Source organism: Lasioglossum baleicum, chromosome 7 (assembly GCF_051020765.1).
Source record: "Lasioglossum baleicum chromosome 7, iyLasBale1, whole genome shotgun sequence".
Classification (NCBI taxonomy): Eukaryota; Metazoa; Arthropoda; class Insecta; order Hymenoptera; family Halictidae; genus Lasioglossum; species Lasioglossum baleicum.
The window spans coordinates 7946282-7973401 of record NC_134935.1 but is presented as its reverse complement, the minus strand read 5'-3'; the positions used below and the strand labels follow the sequence as shown (position 1 = coordinate 7973401).

At 42.6% G+C, this 27120-nt stretch overlaps 2 protein-coding genes across 3 annotated transcripts in view; both read right to left on the bottom strand.

The window, feature by feature from the left end:
- Nucleotides 1–1958: 1958 nt before the first annotated feature.
- On the bottom strand, nt 1959–7875 carry LOC143210790 (photoreceptor outer segment membrane glycoprotein 2). The gene is made up of 4 exons (XM_076427981.1): nt 4527–7875; nt 3046–3526; nt 2516–2521; nt 1959–2277 (listed from the first exon to the last, which is right to left on the bottom strand). Exons 1-4 carry the CDS (start codon nt 4687–4689, stop codon nt 1986–1988), a joined length of 942 nt encoding a protein of 313 aa, XP_076284096.1. The 5' UTR covers nt 4690–7875; the 3' UTR covers nt 1959–1985.
- A 143-nt stretch (nt 7876–8018) lies between these two features.
- Nucleotides 8019–27120, bottom strand: part of LOC143210644 (protein similar-like) — a 57380-nt gene continuing 38278 nt past the window's right edge. For both annotated transcript variants that reach the window (XM_076427686.1, XM_076427687.1), the window contains 7 exons: nt 15805–16348; nt 14565–14814; nt 12662–13005; nt 12109–12347; nt 11813–11958; nt 10927–11384; nt 8019–8928 (listed from right to left, as the gene is read on the bottom strand). In XM_076427686.1, the coding sequence (XP_076283801.1) occupies nt 8647–8928; nt 10927–11384; nt 11813–11958; nt 12109–12347; nt 12662–13005; nt 14565–14814; nt 15805–16348 (2263 nt within the window). In that variant the 3' untranslated portion in view covers nt 8019–8646. The remainder of the gene's footprint in view (nt 8929–10926; nt 11385–11812; nt 11959–12108; nt 12348–12661; nt 13006–14564; nt 14815–15804; nt 16349–27120) is intronic.

The following is a 27120-nucleotide window of genomic DNA, read 5'->3' as shown; positions in this document are numbered from 1 at the left end:
GACTAGACATTGTTTTGCTTCGACGGAGCGTCGTCGGTGTGTTTGAAAATTTTCTTCGCAGTCTGGTCACCACCGACGCGGAATGGATCGATTCCAAGGTATGTAATTCTCTCTAGAACGTGTCCTATTCGCTAAGTAGTTATTTATAGGCGGAGCAACCTCTGAGATGGGCGGGGCAATGACCGATTCTCGAGAGGAGACGGGGTTTCGTTGAACGGGACGATGACAAACGCTGCATTGTCTTTTGCTACAGTTCGCGGTCCGAGGATTCTGGGGGAAGGGTGGGGGTGTGGGTGGAATGTGTGTTTGAATCACGGGTTGCTTCCGATTCTCCAAATTCGCCAATAGACGATAAGAGGGCGGGACGTTCTTACATCCGAGGCGTGCCAGAAGGTTGCTCCGCCTGGTTTGGACGCTGGCGACGTCCCTATCCCTGTGTGCCCGCCTCCTGGAGCCCCTCCTAGCCTGTACGGCCTCTCTCCTAGCGAGAGTGTGCTGCAGAGAGCCTCTAAATCTATCGTAGACATCCCCGGGGCTGAATTTCACCCTCTTCGAGCGATCGGAGCCGGAAGTCCGGTCGCTGCTGGAAAAATCAGCACCCCCGCTCTCTCTGTGTTGCGTGGCCCGGTCGTTCCGCCTCTCGCCCCACCCCTCGATCCTCCCGAACCTCTCTATTACCTTGGCCCGCCTCCCAGAGTTCTGACCGTTGGTTATCTGCTGTTCGAACGAGTCGACGACCGCTGTCTCGTTGCTGGCGTCCTTCCGCTCCGTTTCGAAAGTCAGAGCGAACGGCGGCGGGGGCGGAGGGGGTGGAAAATCCTCCGTGATCGATGTACCGTCCGCCGAAAGCCCCGGCCAGTCGTAATCCCGCCCCACGACCACCTCGGACCTCGTTGCGTGCTCCGAAATACGTTTACGGTCAGCCTCCCTCGGCTTCTCTTCTCGTCCCCCTCCCTTCCCCCGTTTACCCCGTCCCACAGCTAGCTCCTCCTCCGAGGCTTCGTCCTCCGACAAATGAACGTCCTTTATATGAACTCGAAGCTTGTTACCGATCGATATCGAGGACTTGATAAGAGGCAGGCTCTTCGACTTCACCGAGGAGATCCTCGAACGGATCTCGTCCAGCATTTTTCCGCCGCTACTTTTAGATTTACGAGCCGCTCTCGGAGCTATTTCCTCTTCCTCGGAGGAATACGAGGAGGAGGTAGGAGAGGGTGGTGGTTCATCGCTACGACTAGCACGTTTTCTGGGTTGCGAGCTTCTGCTGCTTCGCTTCACCAACGGCGCTTCAGAGGACGTTGTCTCCGGACTAAAGAGGATCCAGACGCGGTATCGAGGCTTCCTCGGGCCTATGTATAGATCGTTCGAGTGGGCGGTTTGCAGGAGGCGGGACAGGAACGATAGGGTCACCTGAAACGTTTAATTGGATGAATAGGAAGTAATCGCTGAAGTAATTGTGCGTGTGTAAGAGGTTCATTCTAGAAAAGAATTCAAGACTTCAATCAACAAAGAATTGAAGAGTTCGGTCCTATTGTACAGTCCTCCCTCGCATAGTGTTACTATCTCGGGGGTATGGAGGCTCACAGAGCGTAAAGGAACTACGTTCAATGCGTAAACGACAAAGAAGGAACGATAATCTAACCCAGATAGTGAGGAGGGACCCAATCACAATTTTATGGTTCCGGATTTTAAAAAAAATTGATTTTGCTACCAAAAATTCTGAAATAATTCACTGTCGCGTGTGCCACTAGGTAGAATGTTCATGAATTTTTTCGTAATGTTTTGATGAACAGAACTGAAGAAATAGAGCATAATTCGTTCACCAATCCGTCGGTAAAGGTTTCGTAATGAAATAACTTAAAGCAATAAAGTTTCATCGTTGCATTAGTATTGCCTCATCGATATCCGACCTAGGATCGAGTTACATTGTGGGGGAGGGGGGGGGGGGTAAAAAAGTAACACTATCCGTAGAGACGAAAGTGACACTACGCGAGGGAAGACTGTATTCTGAGAAAACTTCTTAAAGATTCTACCTGGTAGATAGTTAAGACAGCCAGGTACCCAGAAAGAAATATCCTGACAGTCGCAGCTCTGTCAATGATCTTCGGTCGACAGCCTAGGGTTGCGATCGTGAGGTGCTTAGGGTTGTAATCGTACGCGGCGCTGGGGTTTAGGATGTCGTGGTGGACACAGGGTTTCGGGATGTCGTTCGAACAACAGGAAAAGGGTACGTCCGCGGTGTTCAGTGGTTCTTCGTCTTGATCATCGGGTGACGATCTTCAACGAACAATTCGGAGAACCAAGTTGGATCAAACATTAACCCTTGGCCTTATTATGTCGAATAGGACAGCAGAAACTTTGAGATCAACCCTTGCGAGAAAGTTCCCGACAACCCTGTTGCATTCACCCCTTTTATGTTTTTATTCCTTTAACCCTCGGTGTCAAATTGACACAATGGTAAAAGATTCATCGGTTATGTGTTTCGCATGAACAAAAATCAAAGCCACGAAGTTACAGGCAGCTACAAATAACAGGATGAGGGTTAAGACAGAGACAAACGATAACTGGTTCGATTACAGTGATTCCCGCTAATATTCGGACGCTGTTAAAAAGACGATCACTTGTTTAATATCGGACCATACGATTTGAACCTTTTTTGAAAAGTTAGAACAATCGGTTTGCTACGCAACGTGAAAGAAACTTTTGAAAAAAGGTGCAAGTTGCCAGAATTACAGAGAAAATACTAAAAGTTATGTATTGCAACTTTTACTATCTTTTCTACACTTCGGACCAACAGGAGTTTTCGAAAAAAGATACAAGATAGAAGGTAGTGCCATAGTAGGGGACTGTACTATATTTGGGCACTTTACCCTACTCATTAAAGTTCATTGCTTGAATAAAAAAATTGGGTTCTTTGTATTTCACCTTAAAATACCGAAATTACTTTCTTGCCAACCCAATAATTGCTCTAACTTCTGAAAAAAGTTGAAATCGTATAGTCCAATATTAAAAATGTTATCATTTTTTTCTAGAGCGTCCGAATATTAATGGGAGTCACTGTATACCCACTGCTCTTCCAGTCGAGGCCCGTTTTCGTGGTGTTCAGGGCCCTCGATCGCCAGCTTCAGCCAAGGTACACGGAACCAGTCCTCGTAGCCGCTATCCCCGCAACATTCGAACTCTGTTTGCACAGCATCGACGCGTTCTTTCACCGTCACGTCGCTGCCATACTTCTGAATAGCCTGCATCAGACCATCGCGACTTTTCTGTTGGAAACCGCTCAACAGAGCTAGATAGGTAGCATTGAGCACTGCTACCAAGAACCCTGATAATAGACAGGCGATCACGTGGAAGAAGAGGAGTCGGTTCGCCACTCTTTGCAGGTCGTCGATCTTTTGCTCTTCTTCAAGATCTGCCTTGGAAGACTCCATTCGCAAAGAGAGACAGGATTTCAAACCCAGGATGTAGGCAGGGGAGCACAGCACAGCGGAGGAGATGATCACCGACATCCAAACGTAGCCGTCACCTGCTCGGCGTGATCTGCTTTAATAGCTATAGGTTTTGCGCTCGAAATTCACGCTTTTACAAATCAATCTCAACCTTATGCAATCAATTTCACCGTTTTGTAAACCAGTTTCACCCATTCAGAATATTTACAATTAATTATTGATTTATTTCGATTAAATTATATATTTATTCAGCCACATATAAGACTGGATACGCTTTAGTAAATGCATGTGCACTTTCATGTTAAAAATTGGTTAATCAGAAAATGGCTACATCTAATGGGTACGTCTTCTCGCCATGAATAAAATTTTAAATTTCTTAAGAATTCATTTACATTTTTGATTTGCTCTGTTTTTACGAACACTTGCATCGAAATACTTTATTTGTGAAAGGTTGAAATTGATTTGCAAAGGGTGACATTGATTTTCAAAAGGTTGTAATTGAATTGCAAAAGGGAGGACCAAATTAATTTGCAAAAGGTGGACAATTATTTGCAAAAGGGTGAAATTGATTTGCAGAAAGTTGAAAGTGAATTGCAAAAGGAAGGACGAAATTGATTTGCAAAAGGTTGAAATTGATTTGCAGAAAGTTGAAAGTAAATTGTAAAAGGGAGGACGAAATTGACTTGCAAAAGGGTGAATTTAACAGGACGTTAACGGGTAATCGACTGTGATAAGTGTGGACTGCGCGGACCCTTATGCAAAATAAAAATTCTAAGACATATAAGCAAAAACCAAAAATGTCATCCTTTTTCTAAAAATATCTAGAGGTAGATCGCACAAGAAGAATCTAAAAATACCATTGTATTATTTTTAACCTATTAAACATATTAGGAAAGAAAATAAATTGCTATTTCTATTCATTTTATTGCTCCGAAATTGCCAACTTCCGCTTGAATAGGTAATTTCCGATGATTTACGACAAATGTCCGCTCATCCATCATCCTTATAAGGATGATCATAAGCATCATCGTTATAAGCAAGGCTATGATTGCGGTTAAGGGTTGTTAGGAGGCTAACCTGGCGAGACAAGGTTCAAGTAATCTCCAAAACCTCTTCCGAACCTTACAGCCCAGACAATGGCAAGAATAACAGCGATTAGGCCAGCCAGGTTCATCGAGGACACGGTCGCGTAAAGTGCTTTTACAGAGCCCCAGTTGTAAACGGCATTTACCGGGCCCATGTATTGTGCGGTTTATGGTGGATAATCGTCATCGTAAACAGGTTGCGTGGTTCCTCTGCATTGAAATCTGTTGTCCACGCGTCGAGGACTGTCTGAAGTTGTCCCTAAATATTTATTTCTTTGTTGCTACCCTTCCACGACTTGTACAGCTTGTATACAATTTCAGGGTAGCTCACAGAAAATTTACTGCCTGAAATTGTAGAGGGTGTAAGAAATTTGTATGCAATTTTTCGCACTCTATATGTACACATTTAAAATTGTATTGTACACAGTAATAAATAAAGAATATTTTTACGAATTATTTGGAAACCTGAAAATTATTTGGAAACCTTGAAAACACCATTTTTCGACCGTCTGACTTGTCGTTGAGTTGCACTACTGAATTTCGTGCCATATCCTTCAATATCATGTTATATTAGATTAGATGATCCATCAGTCCACTGTGTGTGCTATACTGCTATCACAGACAAGGATCGGTGCTGGTATATCTCGCTTATGCAGTGGCAGCCGATGGATAAACCCGCTTCTACCACTTGCCGCAAATTCTGGAGACGCTGTATTGATAATTAGTAGTCTGCGGATCTTTGTGCAAAATAAAAATTGTTTGAATAATATCAACAGATATCTGTAATGGCCACTTGATTAATTTTTCTCTATTGTTCTCGATCTCAAAGTCTCTCTGTGCCCACTTGTCTATGTCGCGGAACAGCACAGGCGCTGGCCGTCGGTGTCCAGGCTAAAGATGATGTAGGATCTGATCCAGGCTGAAGATGATGTAGGGTCTTGTCCACGCTAAAGATGATGTAGGAGCTGATCCAGGCTAACCACTAGAGTAGGGGGCAGCACTATAATGGGCACGGCCAAAACCCGGACGTGAGCGCTCGCATATGCTCTCTGATTGAACAATCGTACTTTATCGAACGATGTACACATTGTCAATTGAAAACCAGCGTTTGATAGTAGAAATTCTATTTATTTGTTTCTCATAATTCACTTTCCCCGCGGTACCGTCACTCGGTACCGGACAGTGTGTTACAAGGTAAGATTAATAGCAATGGTCTCGTGGTGTTACATGAGTAAAAATACAGACGATAGTAAAATTAATAAAATTAGTATGCTCTTACAGTGACTGTATATCGATAAGTGATATTAAAAATATATATGTATACGCGTGTGTATGTATATACCAATACATACACACATATACGTATTTCTAACAACTGATAATCTAGATTGGCCTTGTTAAAAACTATAAAAACAGTAACAACAATGACGACGGGGCACGCGACAGATCCAATCGTGTCGCGGCTGGTTTCGTCCGTGGCCACCATCATAGGAAAATCGGTGACCACGTGTTTCCGTTGCGATTACGCATCATACTCGATAACTATTTCCTCTGACCCGTGTTATCATTCGACAGCGGATCTTTATGCAAAATAAAAATGTTCTATCTGGATTGCAACAAACTAGAGTGCAATAGAAATTGATTTTCTTTCTTAAGGGGGTAGACTCGTTTTTCTCATTTCTCAATAGTGAAAAAGATGGAGTTTTTCAGTAGTCCAAAGTCCTATTTTTACGTTTACGAGGCATAATTTACATTATTCAGAAGCATAAAGCTGCGACAACTACATGCTGCCGAATAATGCAAATTACGCCTCGTAAATGTAAAAATTAAACTTGTGACTACTGCTTTTGACTACTGAAAAACCTCATCTTTGCACTATCGAGAAATGAGAAGGCGCATCCCGCACCCTTGCAATCCTGGAAACGAGAGTCTACCCTCTTAATCTGTTGAATTCTATTCTTTTCACTGCTTCAAATTGCACCTACTCATTTTTCTCATAAATGCATCAAATCCGCTGTCTAGTTATCATACACGGACCAGACAGTCGCTCGGAAAACACGTGGGTGACCCTAAATGCGATTGCTGCCGATGCGAGAACAGCGTCAGGTTGTTAAACATGAAATGTCCGATTTTTTTTTGTGAATATTGTAACGCAGGACCGTAAACAATTCTCGCGAGTCGCTGAACATGTATCATCTCGAAACAAAATCTGCTCTTCAGCTTGAGGTCATTTTTTTTGCATTTTATAAAATATTCTGCAACGTCTATTTTGTAAAGCATTCATCTGAAAAGTCATTCGTTTCTGCATGCTCCGATGCGATTAATAAAATATCTAGTTTCGCAGCGTCAATCTTAAAATGTTTTTCTTTGTACATTGTTACATATTTACAACATTAAAATGTACCATTGTACATATGCCATGCTAATTCTCATAATTGTACAAACTACGAAGAGCAAATTCGTCTCTGAATTTCTAATTAAAAATTGGACATTGCGTGTACAACAACCTAATGCTAGCAGACTGCAGATCTTTATGCAAACCTGAATTCCTGTAAATTTACAATCTCGAGAAATTTGTTCTCGAATTTCTCGTTCTCGCGGTTCTGTATAAATGTCGGAGAAAAATGCGTGAAAATATTGTTACTAATGGAGACAGTTAAACAAAATTCTCTTCCTTGTCCGTCGATAATAAAAGAAAAACGAATCTTACAAAAATGTCAGCGAATGTCTAAAGATCCACAGTTCGACATCGAGCATGCTCGAAATTGTCTAAATGAAATCTAAGGAGGACCGTTTCCCATCGGCGGCCACCTAACAACTACAGCTTCCTAAAAAATGCATTGGCACTTTCATCGCGCGATCAATGGATCAACGAATCGCCCTGTTCTCAAACCGAAACGGCGTGTGCGGGATTATCAATGAGACAATGGTCTCTGGACCATACTTGGATCTTCTAGACATTTATCTACAAAATAAGATCCGTCATCTTAACACTGGAACTATCGAACCAATCAACCACATTTATTTACTTTAATTAAAACATTAAATTCACTTAAATTTCTCTGCCATTTTGGGAACCCTTGCGTCTACAGTATCGCTGTAGATTTGAACGAAAGTTGAATGAACAAATACAAGCTCGCCAATGTTCTTAATAATTCTAAATAAAATAAACTATCTTACTATTTAGTACTTGAAATAATATTTTACCCAGCCCTAATTTCATTACGCGAATAAACTCATCGAACGCAAACATTCATGATTCTATGATATATGTAAACGATCTAGCAACTTATTTTAGACCGATTAATAATTTAAGAATTATCTGAAAGTCAACTAATTCGAATTCTAATTAATTCATTACTGAAGAAAGCAACCGCCATTCTCGGTAAGACAATCACGAATTGCTAGTCTCGATTGGTCGATAGTTTCAGCGTCAAACACCCGAGGTATACGATCAATCATGATTAGACCGTGGATTTTCTAACGCGACTAAATTAACACGTTACCTGCCGGTGGCGTTAAACAATTGTCTAATAACTGGACTGCGGATTTTTGTGCGAAATAAAAATTGTCTGAAACGAATTGCAAGAAATAGAAACTGAATTCAACGCTATTTCTTCCCTTAATGATTTTAATTCGTATATCGACATCATCATTGTTCAACAACTTTGAATTTCATCTTCTCAATTTTTCTGTAAATGGAGAAATTTTAACTCGAAAAAACTACACATTTCTTCCGATCTAGAATATTTTCATTCCCTATGATTCTAGAAATTTATGAATATGAAATTGGTGTAATACCTCGTGCTTTACCTAAATGTTTAGGAATTCATTAGATACCGACATATTTAATAATGTAAAAAATACTTTAAATAATGGTACAGCAATTTTTAACAACTTCCAGAGGTCTACAACTAAGGATTTCGACCTATTTCGACCATAATTTATACTATCCAACAGACTTCCGGTAGGTAAAGTGTTCATTTCAATGAAAAAGGGACGTCTCGGTAATATTTCATTTTTATAAAATTCAAGAAGATCCACGGCCTAATCGCGAAGTGTGGACATCGCATTTTTTTGTTCGGCGGTTCTCGTCGAATTTTCAAGGTCTTTTAAACTAGCTCTCGGTCCAGGAGGGTCCCGAACAGGTCTGGTTGCACTTGTAGCAGCCCGCTACTCGTCATACTCGGATCGTAATCGAAATTTTCATAGTTGATCATCGTCGAAGACGGTGAGACCAATGATCCTTCGCTGATGAACGTTCCGGAAAGTCGTTTGCTCGATTTCGGATGGTGCCACTGAGGCACCATTTGGTTCTCCAGCTTGATGGGCAATGGCGTCGTCATGTTTTTTGGAAGCGTTGTCGGCACGTTGCGAGACTCCATCAAGTTCTCCTGCAATGTACAATCAAAATTACTATGCTGATCACACTGTTTAACAAGTTACGCTTAACCATCGCATTTTATTGAAAAAGTAACATTATTTACACAATTCTAAAAGCTACGAGCGAGATTTTTGTCGAGTACCAGTCCTCATGAATGCTTCTTGATATGTACATAAATATTTCTTAGCGGAAATGATTCCGCAGTCATAAGAGTAATGAAACAATATACACAAAGCGTCGTTAATTCTAACGCTAATAAACTTTGACAAGTTTGTACAATTCCACTGTAAGGTTTACATAAATATTTCTTAGCGGAAATGATTCCGCAGTCATCGAAACAATATTCAAAGCGTCGAACATCAATGTACTAAAAACCAGTCACTCCCAGAGCTCGTTAATTCCGACGCCAATTAAATAATGGAACCACCGGAACGTGCTGCGTTTCGTCCGAATAGCAGGAAACAAGGATACTCTCAAAAATCGGAAAGCAATAATTTAATCGCGTACCGCTGCAGTCGTCATCTTGCCCGACACTCAAAAAAACAAGGCCAAGGTTCGTCGAGGCTTGTGTTACATAATTCTAACAGCGAACTACAATCAACAAAACTTATCTTCTCTAAACGCTAAACATCTAACTGGTAACAGTCGATGGAAAGACCATAAGCCTCGACAAGCCTATCTCGTAATACCAGTATTACTTTACTCGCAATAAACAATTGGAAAACCGTCTGGCGCGTAATCGTTCGATAATAACCGATCGAGCTGGCAATGTAATAAGAAAGCAGGTACATTGAAAAAGAAAAAACACAAAAAAGGATAAAGATGCTAAAGCTCTTTTACAACCCGCCGTAAATATATATATATAATACCAACGATCGTCGACGCTGAAAAACTATAGATCCTGGATCCTCTAACAACAACAACAATTTCAAGAAAACAAAAACGCGATACAGACGGAACGGTAGGGATGAGAGAGGAGGAAACGAAACGCAGCAGTACAGGTGGTTCGATGTTCAATGTTCAATGTATTTCTTCCTTTTCGTCTTGACAATCTTCAATCAACAATTCCATATACTTTGCAAAGTAGAGAATACATAACGTGGCTCTAAACGTGACGCCGACGGTACTCGACGAAAACATCTCGTGTATTCAAGAACACACGCCTCGGTCGCTGGATCATGCTCGTTCTCTCGAGTCTCTTCGAAGACTATGAAACAATAATCGTCCCAGGACCCAGCGACCGGGGCTCTCGATAAAAACAGTTCGAACCGTTTTCTTCCTCGAGCTTCCTGCGCAAGCACTTCCGGAGCGGACCTAACCTAAAAACGCGAGCACGGCGATCATAGGCGTCCCGGTTCAGGGTACAAAATCCAGCGGAGAACGTTCAACGTTCGTTACAATTCATATCGCGACGCCTTGTTCCTTCCGAACGAATTTACAGCATGTCCGATGTAAGTGTACACGCGAGATCGCTGCCCCGAGTATCGCAAATACAACGTGTTTGCAGAGGAATGCGGTAGCAACGACCTTGGAGAGGTCCTTCGAAGCTCATACGCTTCGTTACATATTCTTGTACACGAGGTTGAATTGTTTTGACTACGTCGAGGTCCTCGAAATTGAATAAAGAGCGGTAGCTGTCCGTGAACGATCGCCAAACACGAATTTCCCTTTCGAGATTTGAGCGAGACTTTCGCAGGACTCTTCGTGGTTCTATCTAGCTCTGCTATACTACAACATTCTCCTGCAGCGCAACATTTCAGCTACTCGGAAGAGCCGATCGCGCGTGTACGTTTAAACCGGAACTCTGTGGACACCGGCCGTAGACAAAGAGAGACGTAGAGAGTGTGTCGGAGATAAAACGAGAGAAAGAGGAAGAGAGAGAGAGAGAGAGTGAGAGAGAGAGAGTGAGAGAAACAGAGACAATCCACTGGTCCGCTCCTCTGGCTCACGTGCTCGCAATGCTCTTCGAGGGCTTCGGTTTCGCGAAGCACACGTATCCCGCACTCACGTCGCAGCCGGACACCAGTAGGTTCATCAGCACGCTGTTGCACCCTGTCGAAGTCCTCTCCGCGTTCCTTTGAACCCCATCCCCGCCTCCCCCGCCCTCGCAACCGCCGCCCCCGCTGTCTCCCTCGCCCTCTTCGATCCCAAAGTCCCTGGTGTCGTTTCTCCTAGGGTTGCCGTTGAAACAGTCGCCCTGGTAACCGCCTGTGCTCCTCTGCACCGTCTGCTGGGACACCAGCCGGCGCAGCAGCTGGCTGCCGCCCATACCCACAGGCTTCCTAGGCATGGACGGCTGCTGCTTTCCCAGCAGATGCTCCTCCAGTCCAAGGGGACTGCTACGACGACCTTGATCGTCGCACTTGATCCTCTTGCTCTCGGTCCCCGTTTCCAGCGAGGCGGTGTGGATCCGTTTGTTAGGTCTGTCCAGCTTCGTGGACCAGTGGCTTATATCTAGGCCAGTATCTGTGGAGATGGAGGTTGTTAGAAGCGGTTTCGCGAATGGTGGAGACACGAGTACTCTCCGTGCCTCGCAAGAAGTTTCTGGAGAAGCCAATGGTTAGGCCGTCGCGTCGTCATACACTTTAGCCCAGGACTCAGAATTATTTACTCGCGACGGCCGATTTTCGAAGGCTACGCTTCCCGTGGCGATCCTAGTTCTCGAGCCAGTTCAGGCCCGTACCATAGGCGCTATTTGTGGCGCCTAGGAGAACTACGGCCGGGTCGAGGTTGCGTAGCTTTTGAAAGTCGACCGTCGCGAGTAAATAATTCCGAGCCCTGCTTTAGCCAATAATTAAGTAAAAAGTGCCAATGAAATGATCGAATCGGACGCATTCCTTTCGAATTCATGTCAGGAGACTTCTTGCGAGGCACGGAGAGTATGGAGTACTCACTTTTCCTGGGGATTTGACCGAGCACCTGTACCGGGTTTACTAGACCGCCACCGTGGTCGTTGTATTTTCTGGACACCACCTGGTCCGTTTTTAGAAGCTGCGCTAGACTCGAGTCCGACATCCTTTGGTCCTTTTCGTCTAGCATCCTGGAAATGTCAGTGGTGATTAGGGTTGCTCGCGAGGGAGTACGTCGGTGCTGCGACACGTCGACGTGTAGTTTCCAATAGTCAGTTTTTCAGTAGTCTTTAGAATGAAAATGACACGCGTGTCGCCTAACACAGGATCAAGCAATGTACCATTTTGGACAGCTCTTGTCTGTGGCCTGTGGCGGACTCCACATCACCATGTCGTCGCTGATCAGTAGATCTAACGCCTCATCTTGGTCTGACATTGGTATATAGGGAGCTCTCAATGCTAATTCATCGTCCGCTATGCTATCGCTGAGGCCTAACATCAACATCTCGTCTTCGGATAGACCTTCAGCACCGCTACCACCTGTTGGACTGCCCAGGGAGTCTATGCTTCTTTCTGGACTCTGTAAAATGACAAACATTATTATAGACGCCGCATTTAGGTAGCACTTAAGGTGGCAGAGTTAGGTGATCTTTAGCTGTACAGTTAACACATCAATGAAATACATCACTTACACCACTTTCATCATTATGGGCACATATTTAAGCCTAAATTCAAATTCAACTCTCAGCAATTTAAATGAAAATTCTACTTAGACCACTGACATAATTATGGTTACATATACAGGTGAAAAAAGGAGATTGAAAGGACTGAAGGAATGAAGAGAACTCTGCCACCACCGCCACAATAATTCCTCAAGTAACAGCAAAATCATACTCGTCGGAATTTGACGAGGGAGGGCGACACGGAGTTGGGGTCGATGCTGCACGGACTGCTGGGTGAATCCCCATACATGAAGGGATCACTGTCAGCCAGGGACTCTCCCAGTCCCTTATTCCTGGTGTCACCGAGGTCGGTGTCCTTGAGGGGATCGCCAAAGTCCGTGGAGCGTAGTTCCGTGGCTAGACCAGCGCTCGGGCTGAGTAGGGGACAATAGTTGTCGGTGCCGAGGATAAACTCGTCGAGCATGTCGGATAAGAAAGGCGTGTCTCCTAGAGGGACGCAGACGTCGCCAGGTGTGGGCGCCAGATGCGTCAGGTCCTCTGGCTCGTCCTTCAACACTGCAACAGAAGAAGAAGAAACGCACACGCGTCGCGGTCAGCAGATTCGATCGAGAGCGTTGTACACTGTTGTCTTCGCTTCCGGAACCGATAGATTATGTCAGCGCCGTTCTCATCGCCGAGATTTACCGAGAGACTATTCTTCCTCTATCGTCTCCGACCCCTCTTCCTCTAGAATCGCTCGAAGACGTTATCGCGATCGAGTCACGTGTCGTGGGTTCTTCCGCTCGACGCGCTATACATACTACGGTTCGCGCGAATCTTCGAGGAATAGGAGAACCCTCGGTGATCGGTTTCGGAGAAGATTAGGCGTTAGTGGAGAGTATCGTTGGCGCGTGTGAAATTAGTCGACAGCGGATTTGATAGATTTATCACGGAAATGAGTACGTGTCATTTCAAACAGTAATATTGGGAGAATTTTAAAATCTTATTACATTATTTTGAACCTGCTAAACACATTAAGAAAGAATATGAATTTCTATTTCACTCGAGTTTGGTGAAATTCAGGTAGAATACTTTTATTTTGCATAAATATCCGCTGTCTAGAAGTTACACTAACGAGCATAACTGATTCAACACACTTTACATCAGAATAACTTTTTTATGAATGGATTAAACGACTTCAATTTCTCTGTAAGGCTAGAAGAATTAGTTTAGTAAATGACATCTAAAAAATATTTTGAAAAAATGCACTTGGTCGGGAAGAAAATAGTAAAAATTGATTTTTGTTACCTTTTTAGCTGAGCCAATAACGAAAATTTAAAACACGTGTGTTTGGTCAACTCGTATAAATTATATACGCTCTGAAAATTTCATTGAAATTGGCTAATTGGGATACGAGCTATAAACGATCAAAAGTGGTAAAAATTGCAATTTTTCAAGATTTTCTGCCTTTTTACCACTTTTGATCGTTTATAGCTCGTAAACCAATTAACCAATTTCAATGAAATTTTCAGAGCGTATATAATTTATACGAGTTGGCCAAACACGTGTTTCAAATTTTCGTTATTGGCCCAGCTAAAAAAAGTAGCAAAAATCAACTTTTACTATTTTTTTTTCGCAATTCCGACCAAATGCATTTTTTCAAAATATTTTTTAGACGCCATTTACTAAACTAATTCTTCTAGCCTTACAGAGAAATCGAAGTCGTTTGGTCCATTCATAAAAAAGTTATTCTGCTTTAAAGTGTGTTGAATCAGTTATGCTCCTTACTGTAGATACTCTTGCATGGCTTCGAATTTGTCTGCGAAATGTAGACCCTCGAAATTTTTCAAACTATACGTTTGATTATTCGAATTAATAATCGAAGCTCACTGATCACTAGACAGCAGATTGATGCGTTTACGACAAAAATGAGTATTTAGGCGTAATTTCAAACGGTAAAGACATTAACTCCACATTACTCCAGTTTGGTGAAATTCAGGTAGAACATTTTTATTTTGCATAGAGATCCGCTGTCTAATGATCACAGTCGATTGAAAAGAAGACACTGACATAATCGAACGGTTCCCAGAGCAATCGAGGATAGAAGAACAACGTATGTTCGAAAGGACACCCACTGGTAAGGCCTGGTTGATCCTCGCTGAACGTCAAGAAGCCCTTGTTCATGTCCTCGGTACGAGGCGCGAATATACTCGCTGTTGCAGTTTGAGGCGGTGGTCTGCAAGTAATCGGATCTTGTTGTGGTTGTTGCTGTTGCTGGGGCTGTTGTTGTTGCGTAGAAATCGGCACGAACAACTGTCTGGTGACGGTTTGAGGTCTGTCAGTTCGAACAACGAGCTTAGGATTGAACTCCAATGCTGGCTTGCCCTGAAACAACGAACAATAGTAAGTCAATCTGCTAGGATAAACGAATTTGCAAAATAGTTTTCTATAGAACGAATCATTCTCGAAACGATTACTTAAACCCCCCACAATTATGCCCGGACTACACTCCATTCGATCTTCATCAGGATTCAACTAGCCTAACCAGGAAAACCCCATAAGAAGAAACTAGCTCCATCAGTCTACCAGAAACCGGGAGCTAAAGAGAGTAAACAACTATACAACTGGATGTAATGATGATAAAAAGATGAATACAAAATTTTTTTCTCTAGTTTTTGAATCTATCTTCGCACCGATAAAATAACAAATTTTCATAGCTAGTAGTTTTCCAGGGAAAAAATGTTCAAATCAATTGTCCTGCTTTGCACGAGTCTTAAAGGGTTGAAAAGGGGTGAAATTGATAGCTGAGGAAGAGTGAAGGAAGTGACAAAAGAGAGTAACAACTATGCAACTTGATGTAACAATCATAAAAAGATTAATACAAAATTTGTTTCTCTAGGTTTTGAATCAATCCTCGCACTGATAAAATAACAAATTTGTATAGCTAGTAGTTTTCCAGGGAAAAAATGTTTGAATCAATTTTCCTGATTTTCACGAGCATTCCGTCTAAAAGAAGAAGAAGAGTGAAGGAAATAACTAAAGAGAGTAACAACTATGCAACTTGATGTAACAATCATAAAAAGATTAATACAAAATTTGTTTCTCTAGTTTTTGAATCAATCCTCGCACTGATTTTATAGCTAGTAGTTTTCCAGGGAAAAATGTTCAAAAAAGAAGAAGAAGAAGAAGAAGAAGAGTGAAGGAAGTAACTAAAGAGAGTAACAACTATGCAACTTGATGTAACAATCATAAGAAGATGAATACAAAATTTGTTTCTCCAGTTTTTGAATCAATCTTTGCGGCCGGCAAAACAACGAATTGTTATACTTAACAGTTTTCCAAAGGGTTGAAAAGTTGAAGAAGAGTGAAGGATACCTGGAAGATGAAGGGGGTGGTTCGCCGACTGGGCCGCAGCTTCCGTTTCGGCAGGTCGTTCGCCTTGAGCGACTCCTCGAGCGACTCTTTGAGCGTTTGCACGCCGACGAACGATTTCTCTGTGTCGCGGACCGGTCTCGGGAAGGTGTTATCCTTCCGCGAGCCGTCCTGAAGATCTCCCGGTTCCTTTTTCTCCTTCGGAGCGGCTGCTCTGAACGTGGAGGTCGTCACTGTCAAAGGTTTCGTTGGATCTAGAACGGCAGCGATCGGTTTCTGCGTACGAGCCTCGGTCGCCTTATACTCGGTGCGAACTGGTTCGATCGCTGGTTCCTCGACGTCTGTTTCGTTGCTGTTGCTGCCAGTCACCTGGACCTGAAGACAAAGCTTCGTGGTAGCAGCGGGTTGTTGCTCATCCACCTTCTCGTTCACGTTGGCCTCGTTGACGACGTTCGAGACCAGCTTCTCCGACTTCACGAGGCTCTGCTCGGTGTCACGGGCTGCCAACTGACGCGCGCTGTACACCTCATCCTCGCGCTCCACCCCGCTGCAAACAGAAATCCTACCTGGTGCAACGGAACCTGTCACCGCGACTCAACCACACACACACTTCTCTCCAGATTTGTATAATTTTATTCTTTTTCCAGCTTTTTAATCGAGAAATATCGGGAAATAGATTCCGAGAAGTGTCTCGAGTCGAAGCTGTCTTGTTCGCCTGCGAGGAACTTGCGTTACGCTGCAATTTTAAATGAATTTTTCATACCTAATACCCTTTTACTTTCGTTATCGTTTTACTTTTGCTATCAGAGCTTTCCCAACGCCTATCACCTCTCCTTGGTGTTCATGAGATTCGAAATAGCAGACATTTACAGCCTAACGAACAGTGCTCAATTCGTTGTAGTACGTAGAGGATAATACTTTCACTGAAACAGTGAATAAACGAAAAATGTGAATTTCCATAACGATATGCTCGTGTAGTCGCAATTTCAGATAGCCACGCATTAATTTTACGGTTTTCATGCGGAATACGAAATTGTTGTTGCCGTACACGCGCGACGATATTTTCTCTTTATTCAAGAACCTTTCGAAACGAATCTAATCATCTATCGCCAGTCCAGCCTGAAAACATCGTGGTCGAAACGACCTCGGGAATCATCCCTTTCGAGGAAGTACAACAGTTTTGTTTGACAACAATATTTGACAACAATGTTTGGCAACAGTGTTGACTACAGTGTTTGGAAACAGTGTTTGACAACAGTGTTTGGCGATGCTGAACAGCGATCAATGATGTTTGACGAGGTTCAACAGAGATGGACGACGTTCAACAGAGTTCGACGACAGTGTTTCACGAGGTTCAATAGTGTCAAACGATGTCCAACAGAGTTCAGCAGCGTCTGAACAGAGAAATAGAGTTCAACGACACTGTTTGGCGATGTTGAACAGCGTTCGATGATGTCTGACGAGGGTCAATAGTGTTTGGCGATGCTGAACAGCGTTCGATGATGTCTGACGAGGCTCAACAGTGTTTGGCGATGCTGAACACGGATCAATGATGTTTGACGAGGTTCAACAGAAATGAACGACGTTCAAGAGGGTTCAACAACAGTGTTTGGCGATGCCGAACAGCGATCAATGATGTTTGACGAGGTTCAACAGAGATGGACGACGTTCAAGAGGGTTCAACAACAGTGTTTGGCGATGGTGAACAGCGTTCGATGATGTCTGACGAGGTTCAACACTGTGTGGCGATGCTGAACAGCGTTCGATGATGTCTGACGATGCTCAACAGTGTTTGGCGATGCTGAACAACGATCAATGATGTTCGACGAGTTTCAACAGAGATGGACGACGTTCATCAGAGTTTCACGAAATTCAACAACGTCTGACGATGTTCAAGAGTATTTGTCGATGCTGAACAACATTCAACGATGTTCGACGAGGTTCAACAGAGACGGACGATGTTCAGAGGAGTTCAGCAGCGTTCGAACAGAGAAACAGAGGTTCACGGAACCACGAGAAGGGTCAGGAGAGTGCGACAAGAGCGTTGGAGATTGCTGGCAAGGCTCGAACAAAAATCGAGCGTGATCTACCGTGACATGCGGCCTAGATAGAGACCGTAAGAAGCAAGAACAACGTTTGCGGTGCCCGCCCCCGCGCCCCTCCCTTGTGCACTATGCCCACTGGGGTCCTGACCCTCGTACGACACGGCGAAGCACATGGCCGCACGATTGTTAGCTCGCGAGCCGTTCTTACATAACGATTACGCTGGTTCGTAAACGTGTAGCGCGGGGACCGAGGGGTCCAGGGACTGGTTCAACACAGATACCGAGGTCTGTCAACTCTTGGTATCATACAAAGTCGAACCGCTGTGAGGTCCAATCTGTGCACATTGTTGAGTCGCCTATATGCGATCGATCGATCGATCGATGCGTACCTCGTGAATCGCAGTTCTCAATTGATCACGAAGTGGAATTAACAGATCGACCATCATTCTTGTTATCGTGGAATTGTAGATGTTTGTTCAAATTCGTCGCCTACTTCTGGAATCGATTCAGGAAGGTCGACGTTTTGTTTTCCAGTGTGTTGGTCGCAATTACAATAATTATTAATTTATTTGCTGTATTTCTCTCAATGATTTGTTAATGTTCCTCTAAAAAATATTACAAAATTTACTCCATTCTGTAATATATTAATATCTACAGTTCTTATCGACCAGGAAAGCAAAGAGAAAGAGCGCCTCGGATTACACTTTTACAGAAAATTCGATTGCGCGATCGGTCGCTTTCTCATCGTTAGATTCCCGCCGGGTTATCAGGAAGGTTAAGGCTGCGTGTTGGCCGTTCGTCGACCAATGTAGCATCGGAAGACTGCTTCTAATCGCGGCGCTCGCTCGACCATGCATGCCACCGGGTCAAGGATTTTCATCTATGAAAACATAGTGTAAGAAGCATCGCTATCTAGAGTCCCTGAACAACGATCAGCGATTAACAATAAGCGACAACAATGGTGATTCGAGAGCGTGGGGCTCCGCGGAGGGTTTCTACGCCCCTGGACGTGTTCCCCCCGGAACACTAACTGCCTTTAACCAGTCGCAACGGCTTCGTAATTGTTGCAAATTGACCAGCGGGACCCCAAATGCTCGCGTGGTAATCGCGGGAGAGGATCTCCGCGGCCCGCGAGTGCACGCACGCTCTATCTTCACGCGAATAAATTTTATTCGGCTGATAACGCACTGATAACAACGCCCCTCCTACGCCCACTCCTTCGAAACGGTACACGAAGCTCTAGGAAACTTTTCAGCATCCCGAGCTTAACTTGTTTGTTGGTACGCATGATGGAAACGTTTTCACGCGATGTTTTGTATCGTGGTCTACGGGGCACCGTGAGCTCGCGACAGAGTTCTGCTAATTTAATTACATTGTAATTGAATCACGTAATTTAATTACATTGTATTTTATGGACACAGTATTTGAATTATTGGATTGGCAGGAAGGTAACTTCGGTATTTTAAGCTGAAATAAAACCGAATTTCTTTAATCAATAAAATATTTTCTTATTTATTCTTTTTGGCGAAAGATCATCGAACGAAAGGTAAAATATCCTATTCTCATTGCTCGAATTAAAAAATTGGGCTCAATTTCGCCCGTGACATTAAACCTACCGAGTTCTAAAAGCGATTGAAATAAATATTTCAGCTGATAAAAATGATAAGGTTCTATTTATTTAGATTTACTACTTGGACGAAAAAATTTATCGAATCAATTTCCGTGTATGCAACTGCATAATTTCAATAATTATAAAATGAAAAATATGAAACCGGTCATTTGATCGATGGTGGTAGGTTTATTGTTAAAATACCGGAACTATTGTACTTTTTTGCCAAAACGATACATTGTAATCGCGTGACACGATTCGAACACGTTTCACTCAATTTATTTGCTGATTACGCAAATCATGAGTGTAATCGAAATACAACGTAATTGGAATAAAATGTAATTGAAATACAATATAATGTAAATTACTCAATATGCACATTAATAAGTAAATTATAATACATTACTGGCTTAATGTGAAAAATATCTGTCATTTTTGAAAACGCAGCAATCTTAGTGGCAAGATGTTCGAACGAAGATTGTTCATTAAAATTAATTTAACAAGCCACATGAAGAATGTTCTTTTTTATAAGCCTTTCCAATTAAATAGTGTTATTCTTTTCTGTAGTAACTTTATCCTACGTCTTGCTACAATTTATATTTCTTTTCTGGAACGAACGTAACAAACAGGTTTATCTTTGATCACACACTATGAATTTATGAATAATGTCATGCTCGTCACCGATACGAATCGTTTTCTTTTCCCACACGTCTGATTCTTGTTTTATAATATGATTCACTGTGGATCTTCGTGCAAAATACAAAATGTTCGCATTGATTGCAGGACACAGGATCCAAATATTAATTGTATCTTCTTTTGATTGTCCTGTTAAGCTGAAACTGATACATTGATGCCCATACATATTTTTAACGTGTCCACTGCTTTGAATTGTACTTGCCCATTTTTGTCATAAATGCATCAAATCCGCAGGCTAATAATTACACTGTACTTTTGAATTGTACATTGTAATTGAATCGAATAAGAGGCTTGAATTACAAATTACGAAATAATTGAATGCAATGTAATTGAATTACTTCATTCAACACAACTGTGGCTCTCGCGAGGTCTTCGGAGGAAGCCCTGCCAGGGACGCACCGCTGAAAGAAAGCGCCCTGGGTTTTCGTTCAAGCCGAATGTCTTCTATGGATTCTATCGAAGATACTTTTGCACATCTCCACGCGTTTGCTCGATGCTATTCAGCCTAACGGAGCCGTCGAGGATCCAGAGAATTCGTAGATCTTCCACAGATCTGCATCGTGTATTTCTGATATAACCAGGCTGTTTCGCAAACGGTGCAGCTTGCAGCGCGTTTCAACGTGTGTTCCTACAAGCGAACGTTAAAGTCGCGCGATGGGGAAAAAGTTCGCGGACACACTTGCATAACGCTCGGCGATAAAGAAACGGTTGGATCGCGGCTTTTATTTTTAGTACGAAACGGCCAACCAAAGGCCGTTCGAGGGTTTCGGGCTTGGCCGGCGAGATGAATCGCCGAGCCGGTGAAATGAGTAAATAAATTCGGGCGCCGCTCATGTTCCGCCGCAACCCGAGTGCGCCGGTTGCATAAGAACCTGGGGAAACCGCTTTGATCCATCGAGAAGGGAATCGAGATACTAACCAGTGAAAATAATCAATTCTACCTATGCACAGACAAAAGAAACATTCGGAAAAATGTACCGTTAGTCGTTGATTAAAATTCGAAGATAAAACAGCAGATATTTATTCATAGGTTTGTTCAACAACATGATACGTAATAAGGTACCTCGAGAAATGGCATGTTACATGGCGGATTGGTGGTGTCACAACTTTTATTGTCGCATTAATTTTAAACGAGGCTACAAACTCGAGTCGTTGCGAACAGACTTCAGGATTTCATGGATTCTTAAAATATAAATTGAAAATACCGTGTTGCAGATTGCAAATATTGTGTTGTAAATTGTATATACTGAATCATAAATTGTGGCGGTTGCATCAGTGAATACTGTATTAGAAATTGTACAGATTGTACTACTCGTTTTTACTGTGTTATGAATTGTACTACTGTTTTCATTCTTTCCGAAACTTTTTGTTCAAAAATTGTTCAAATATTTCAGCCGACCAGTCGAAGATAAGTAATTGTAGAAATATTTAAATTTTCAAGCAAGCGGAATTAAGGGGGTAGACTCGTTTTTCCACGATTGCAAGGGCACGGATGGCCAAAGATGTCCTCAAAAGTTCCATTTTTACGTTTACAAGGCGTAATTTGCATTATTCGGCAGCGTAATTTGCATTATTCGGAAGCATACGGTTGCGCATGTAGCTATTTTCATAAAGCTGCGATAACAACACTCCCGTTCGTAAGTTTCAGGACAGTGATCGATCATATTTGTATATTGAACTCTGTAAAAGTGCAATAATCGTTGAAGGATGCGAACAAATTTTTCCTTGATTAAAGGTTTACATGTCAAGGAAAGGATGCTGCACTCATATATCAAAAACCTCACCAAGAAGTAAAGCAATATTTATATTTTCTTTTCATCGAAGAATCCGCCACGTTTCTTTATTTCAGTTTCCACTATTCTTGGCATCCGCGTGATCAATATTTTCGTACTTTCTGTTGTTATATTCTTCCATTTTCGTTCCAAAATATTCCACAAATGTGTTTTCGAAGTAGGGCAAAAGTTTAGTAGCTGTTTATCCATAATGTCGATCCCATAATTTTTCTATGGGGTTCAGATCCGGTGATTGGGGTCGCCAATTCGTAATTTTTAATGATTTATTACTAGACTGCGGATCTTTATGCATTTGTAGCAAAATGGAGTATATGAAAATCGTTGTTTAAAAATTTTAAGAATTCAAGATATCAATATATAATTTCTCCTCATTAAGATCTATTTTCCATTTCTTGCAATCGGTGTAGAAAATTTTTATATATATATATATATATATATTTTGCATAAAGATTAGAAAATTATTACATAGAAGCTGATCCTAATAGCTTTTACATATTCCTGACGTGTGTTTTGAATCGTTATCATTGCAATCCTGAAAACGAGTCTACCCCCACGATTTCTGTCCACCTCGGTCAATCATTCGGATGAGAGCGAGGGTGCAAGAACCAAGTCAGGGTACTCTGCGTCACATTGAACTTCTGTACGGTGACAACCACGAAGGAAACTTCGGGCGTCCGGTGCGGAAAGGTGTCGGCTGCCAACGATAAGCGATACTTTGAATTCTCGGATGGAGGAAACGCTTGGCGTGACGAGCGATCGAGCGCTGCCCCCCAAGTGGACAAAGACAAACAGAGCCAGACAAGATTAGACAGAGAGAAGAAAGAGAGAAGAGGTTAAAAAGAGAAGACGTTGGTAGTAGAAGACGGAGAGGAGAATAAAGGCAGAATAGCAAAAAGAAAAATAAAGACGGAAAGGCTAAAAGAAAAGGAGAGTCAGAGAGAAAGTAAGAGAGACAGACAGATTGGGCAGAGTTAGGTGCGAGTTAAATATGCGGCCGGTATTGTTAAAAATAGAGTGACGGCCGACCGCCGGGTTGCTTGTGCAATCGAGCACGTGGGACTGACTAGCAGCCCCTCTGCCACCAACCTCTGCCATCAGCAGTGTCAGTCTCCCCCCATACTAACATAAACCCCCCTACTCCCTCTGTCAACCATCGTCCACCCAGGTGGAATATTTTCCGCGCGGCTTTTTCCGCCTACATTGTCGGTCTTCTAGGTCTCTTCAGCAGCTGGCTCTCTAGGTCTCTTCGAAAGAGAGAGAGAGAGAGAGAGAGAGAGAGAGAGAGAATCTACCAACGATTTTGGCACGAGCGCGCTCGCAAGACACGCGTTCTCTTTCGCGGCCTTTGCCTCGTTCGCGGCTCCGAAGCCCTGAGAAAAGGGAGCTCGGCTCATCCTCGCGTTTGCTTGTTGCGTGGACACGTTGGCATCGACACTCAACGCTCAGAAACTACTGCCAGATGATCGAGCAGCTTCCGATCAATGATGTCGATCACGAGGGTTTCGGTCTTGATGAATTCAGAGAAGATGCCAGGTGGTTCTCTGATCGAGAGTAGAGTTCAGATAGCTCTGGTAAGTCAGAACTTGGTCTAGAAAGGTGGAGGTAGGTTCAAGGAGTGCTACTATATTCTAGGCCCTGAAGATGGTACTTAATCTGGAATCACTTGGAACAATGATTGCCGGAGATCCTAAAGATTGGAAGTTGGTATAGAAAGGTAGAACATAGTCTGACAGGCTGAAGGAGTACTATATCTAGGTCCCGAAGATTGGAGGTTGGTCTAGGAAGGTAGAACATAATCTAATCGGTTGAAGGAGTACTGTATCTAGGTCCTGAATATGATACTTTCTACTGGAATCACTTGGAACCATGATTGCCGGAGATCCTAAAGATTAAAGGTTGGTCTAGGAAGGTAGAACGTAGTCTGACAGATTGAAGGAGTGCTGTATCTAGGTCCTGAAGATTAAAGGTTGGTGTAGAAAGACAGAACGTAATCTGACAGGTTGAAGGAGTAGTGTATCTAGGTCCTGAAGGTGATACTTTCTACTGGAATCACTTGGAACCATGATTGTCGGCGATCCTGAAGATTGAAGGTTAGTCTAGGAAGGTAGAACGTAGTCTGACAGGTTGAAGGAGTACTGTATCTAGGTCCTGAAGATTAAAGGTTGGTCTAGGAAGACAGAACGTAATCTGACAGGTTGAAGGAGTACTGTATCTAGGTCCTGAAGGTAGTGCTTTCTACAGGGATAAACTGGCACCATGATTTTCGGTGATCCTGAAGATTAGGATTGGTCTAGACAGAGAGAAGATGGTTTGACTGGTTCAGTGACTATGGCACTATACAAATATTTATAAATATATTCATAAACATATCAAGCCTAATATAAATAACTGTTTATTAGGCCTGCTATAAATAACTGATTGAAAACAGCTGACAGAAGCTGTGGAACTAGAAGCCTTTGGACCTCAAACTAACTTTCGAATTACTCAATGTTCAAATCTCGGTCCCGAAATTCTGGGCCCATCGTCATCGAAATTTCATCTGCGCGTATACCGTTTGAAACATTGTCTAAAATCATTCTGCGAGGAAAGATACAATAGACACAACAAATGATCGCCGACCTAGTGCAAGCTTCTCTCGCCAGTATCCACATTAAACATAGCTATTTTTACGAATTACACCTGTGTCACCAACCCAAGCAATACCGAATCTCATCCATTCAATGGTCGCCTCGATGCAACAAAGACATTATTATTACACTCTCCGTCCCCCCACCCCAGCCCACCGACAACTCTGCCAGGTAACACCTAGCGAAAATACCATTCGCTCGCCTAAACTTCATCGGGAAGGCCTTGGCCGAGGTTGGACAACCGGTTCGCAGGTAATTGCTTCCTTGGAACGTCTTTCTTGATCCCGGAAGTCTTTCTATACAAGATGAGAACTATATCCTGTCGCTGTTGATCTCCGTAACACATCCTTCGTGTTTCATACAATCTTTTTCGAGGTTCTCTTGCATCTTTTCGTCATTGATCCATGTACCTTCGTGTCCTGTTTAACTCTCGTGTAGTCAACCAAAATGTATAGATTATTCAAAACCTTTCATTTCATCAAACCTTTCTTTAATATAAATTAATCTATTAACGAGTAAACAATGAACATTCAGAGAAATTGTTGAAAGAAATACAGTAAATGGGTTGACTACAAAGGGGTTAAAACGGTATTAGTTCAGAAATTATTAACCCTTAGCGCTCAAATGGTGATTCCGAGACACCACTAAAAATTGCTGTACCATTTATTCGCAATATTGTTTACATTACTAAATACGTCGGTACACTGAGAAAAAAAAGGTAGTTACTTCAATAACACGCGTGTTATTGTAATCTTTTTACTTCGATGAATATCAATGTATTCTTTTCAATAGTATGAAATTTAGAAGCAAATCGTGATGTATTTGAATTGTCTATCACATGAAATGATTGAAAATATTATTCGATTCAATACCGTACATTATTATTCGTAATATTTCTCTTTCTCCTTCAATCAGATATGTTGTTAAAACAATTTGAGAAATGTATTGACTTATACTCGAATTGGTTTGAGGCCATATCTTATTTTTTTGAAAACATTGATGTCAAGCTATTCGCTTATATGATTGGCGGAAATGAGTTTTGCTATTGAAATTCAATAGTATTAAATATTAAAATAAGTTCATATGATATTGGCACTATTCAATAGTACATCTTATTGAATCAACATATATTTTTTTTGTTCCGACAGGATTTTTTTCTCAGTGTATCTAATCAATTACTAATACAATTACATTTACGTATTGTATGATACCAATTTCTAGGTCGGAAGAAATGTTTCATTTTCCAGTTGAAATAGCTCCGAGTGCAAAGGGTTAATTATCTGTCAACTCCCATAAGAGTTGGGAGACAATGCGGCGGATCGATCAGCTTGGTCAGTCACGCGACTCTCGACGCCATCGCTAAAGATTGACGACTCTGACGACTGTAGCATCTAGAGTCTAGAGCAGACGGGTCCCTTCGACAGAGAGAAAGAGGCCTAGCTTCGCCAACAGAAGAGCACTCTCGTTACATAACGAAACGCGAGGCAAAACAGCGACGAACGTCGAGGGCTACCCTCTCGTCGGGAATTATCGATCGCGCGATCCAGCGCAGCCCGAGCGTCATCCGTCGGATGTTCGTCGGGGGAAAAAAATTCATTGGCGAAACGAGCATGATCGCTAGCTGGTGCGCAACCGCTATACCTCTCCGTTACGGAGGTTTCTGCGTCGTCGCGAGGGAATCAGCTGGAAATCGGTTGTTGTTCCACGCGCGATCGGTTTTAGAACGCATCTCGCGGGGCATTGCGGTTTCGAAGGAAATCGAGAAGTTTATCGTTGTCACGTGTTCTTGATGCTCGGTGGATCGTTCGGAGAAGAGTGACAGTCAAGGAGAGATCTGCGGCTTGATAGTAAACAGTTTGCTCGGGGGATTAGGTGTGATTAGGTTCGGTTACGCTTCCGTTGGGCAACGAGGAAGTGAAATATCGAATAATACAGTGAATTCGAGATCACCTTATCCAGATTGCACCGTATAACGAAGAAGTTAGGATAGAGGATCATTGAACAGTAGATCGTTCAGCCCAGTCACGTGCATTTGTAGACAAATATTAGAGACTAGTAGAAGTCAGGAAAGAGGATCATTGGATAATAGATCGCGCAGCCTACTCTCCAACGTCTGACAAAAGAGAATAAAGAAATTGAGAGAAGAATAAATGGAAATAGAAGAAGTCAGGATAGAGGATCATTGAACAGCAGATCGTTCAGCTCAGTCACGTGCGTTTATAAACAGATATTAGTGACTAGTAGAAGTCAGGAAAGAGAATCATTGGATAATAGATCGCGCAGCCTACTCTCCAACACCTGACAAAAGAGTATAAAGCAATTGCGAGAAAAATAAATGGAAATAGAAGAAGTTAGGACAAAGGATCATTGAACAGTAGATCGTTCAGCTCAGTCACGTGCGTTTATAAACAGATATTAGTGACTAGTAGAAGTCAGGAAAGAGAATCATTGGATAATAGATCACGCAGTCCACTCTTCGATATAAAAGAGGATAGAGGATCGTTGAACAGTAGCTCGCCCAGCCCAGCTACTGACGCTAAGAGAATGCG

Coding starts and splice junctions, on each gene's coding strand:
- LOC143210790 (XM_076427981.1), bottom strand. CDS start 4,689: ATGGGCCCGGTAAATGCCGTTTACAACTGGGGCTCTGTAAAAGCACTT. Junction 3,527..4,526: donor CTTGAACCTTGTCTCGCCAG/GTTAGCCTCCTA, acceptor CACGCCGAGCAG/GTGACGGCTACGTTTGGATG.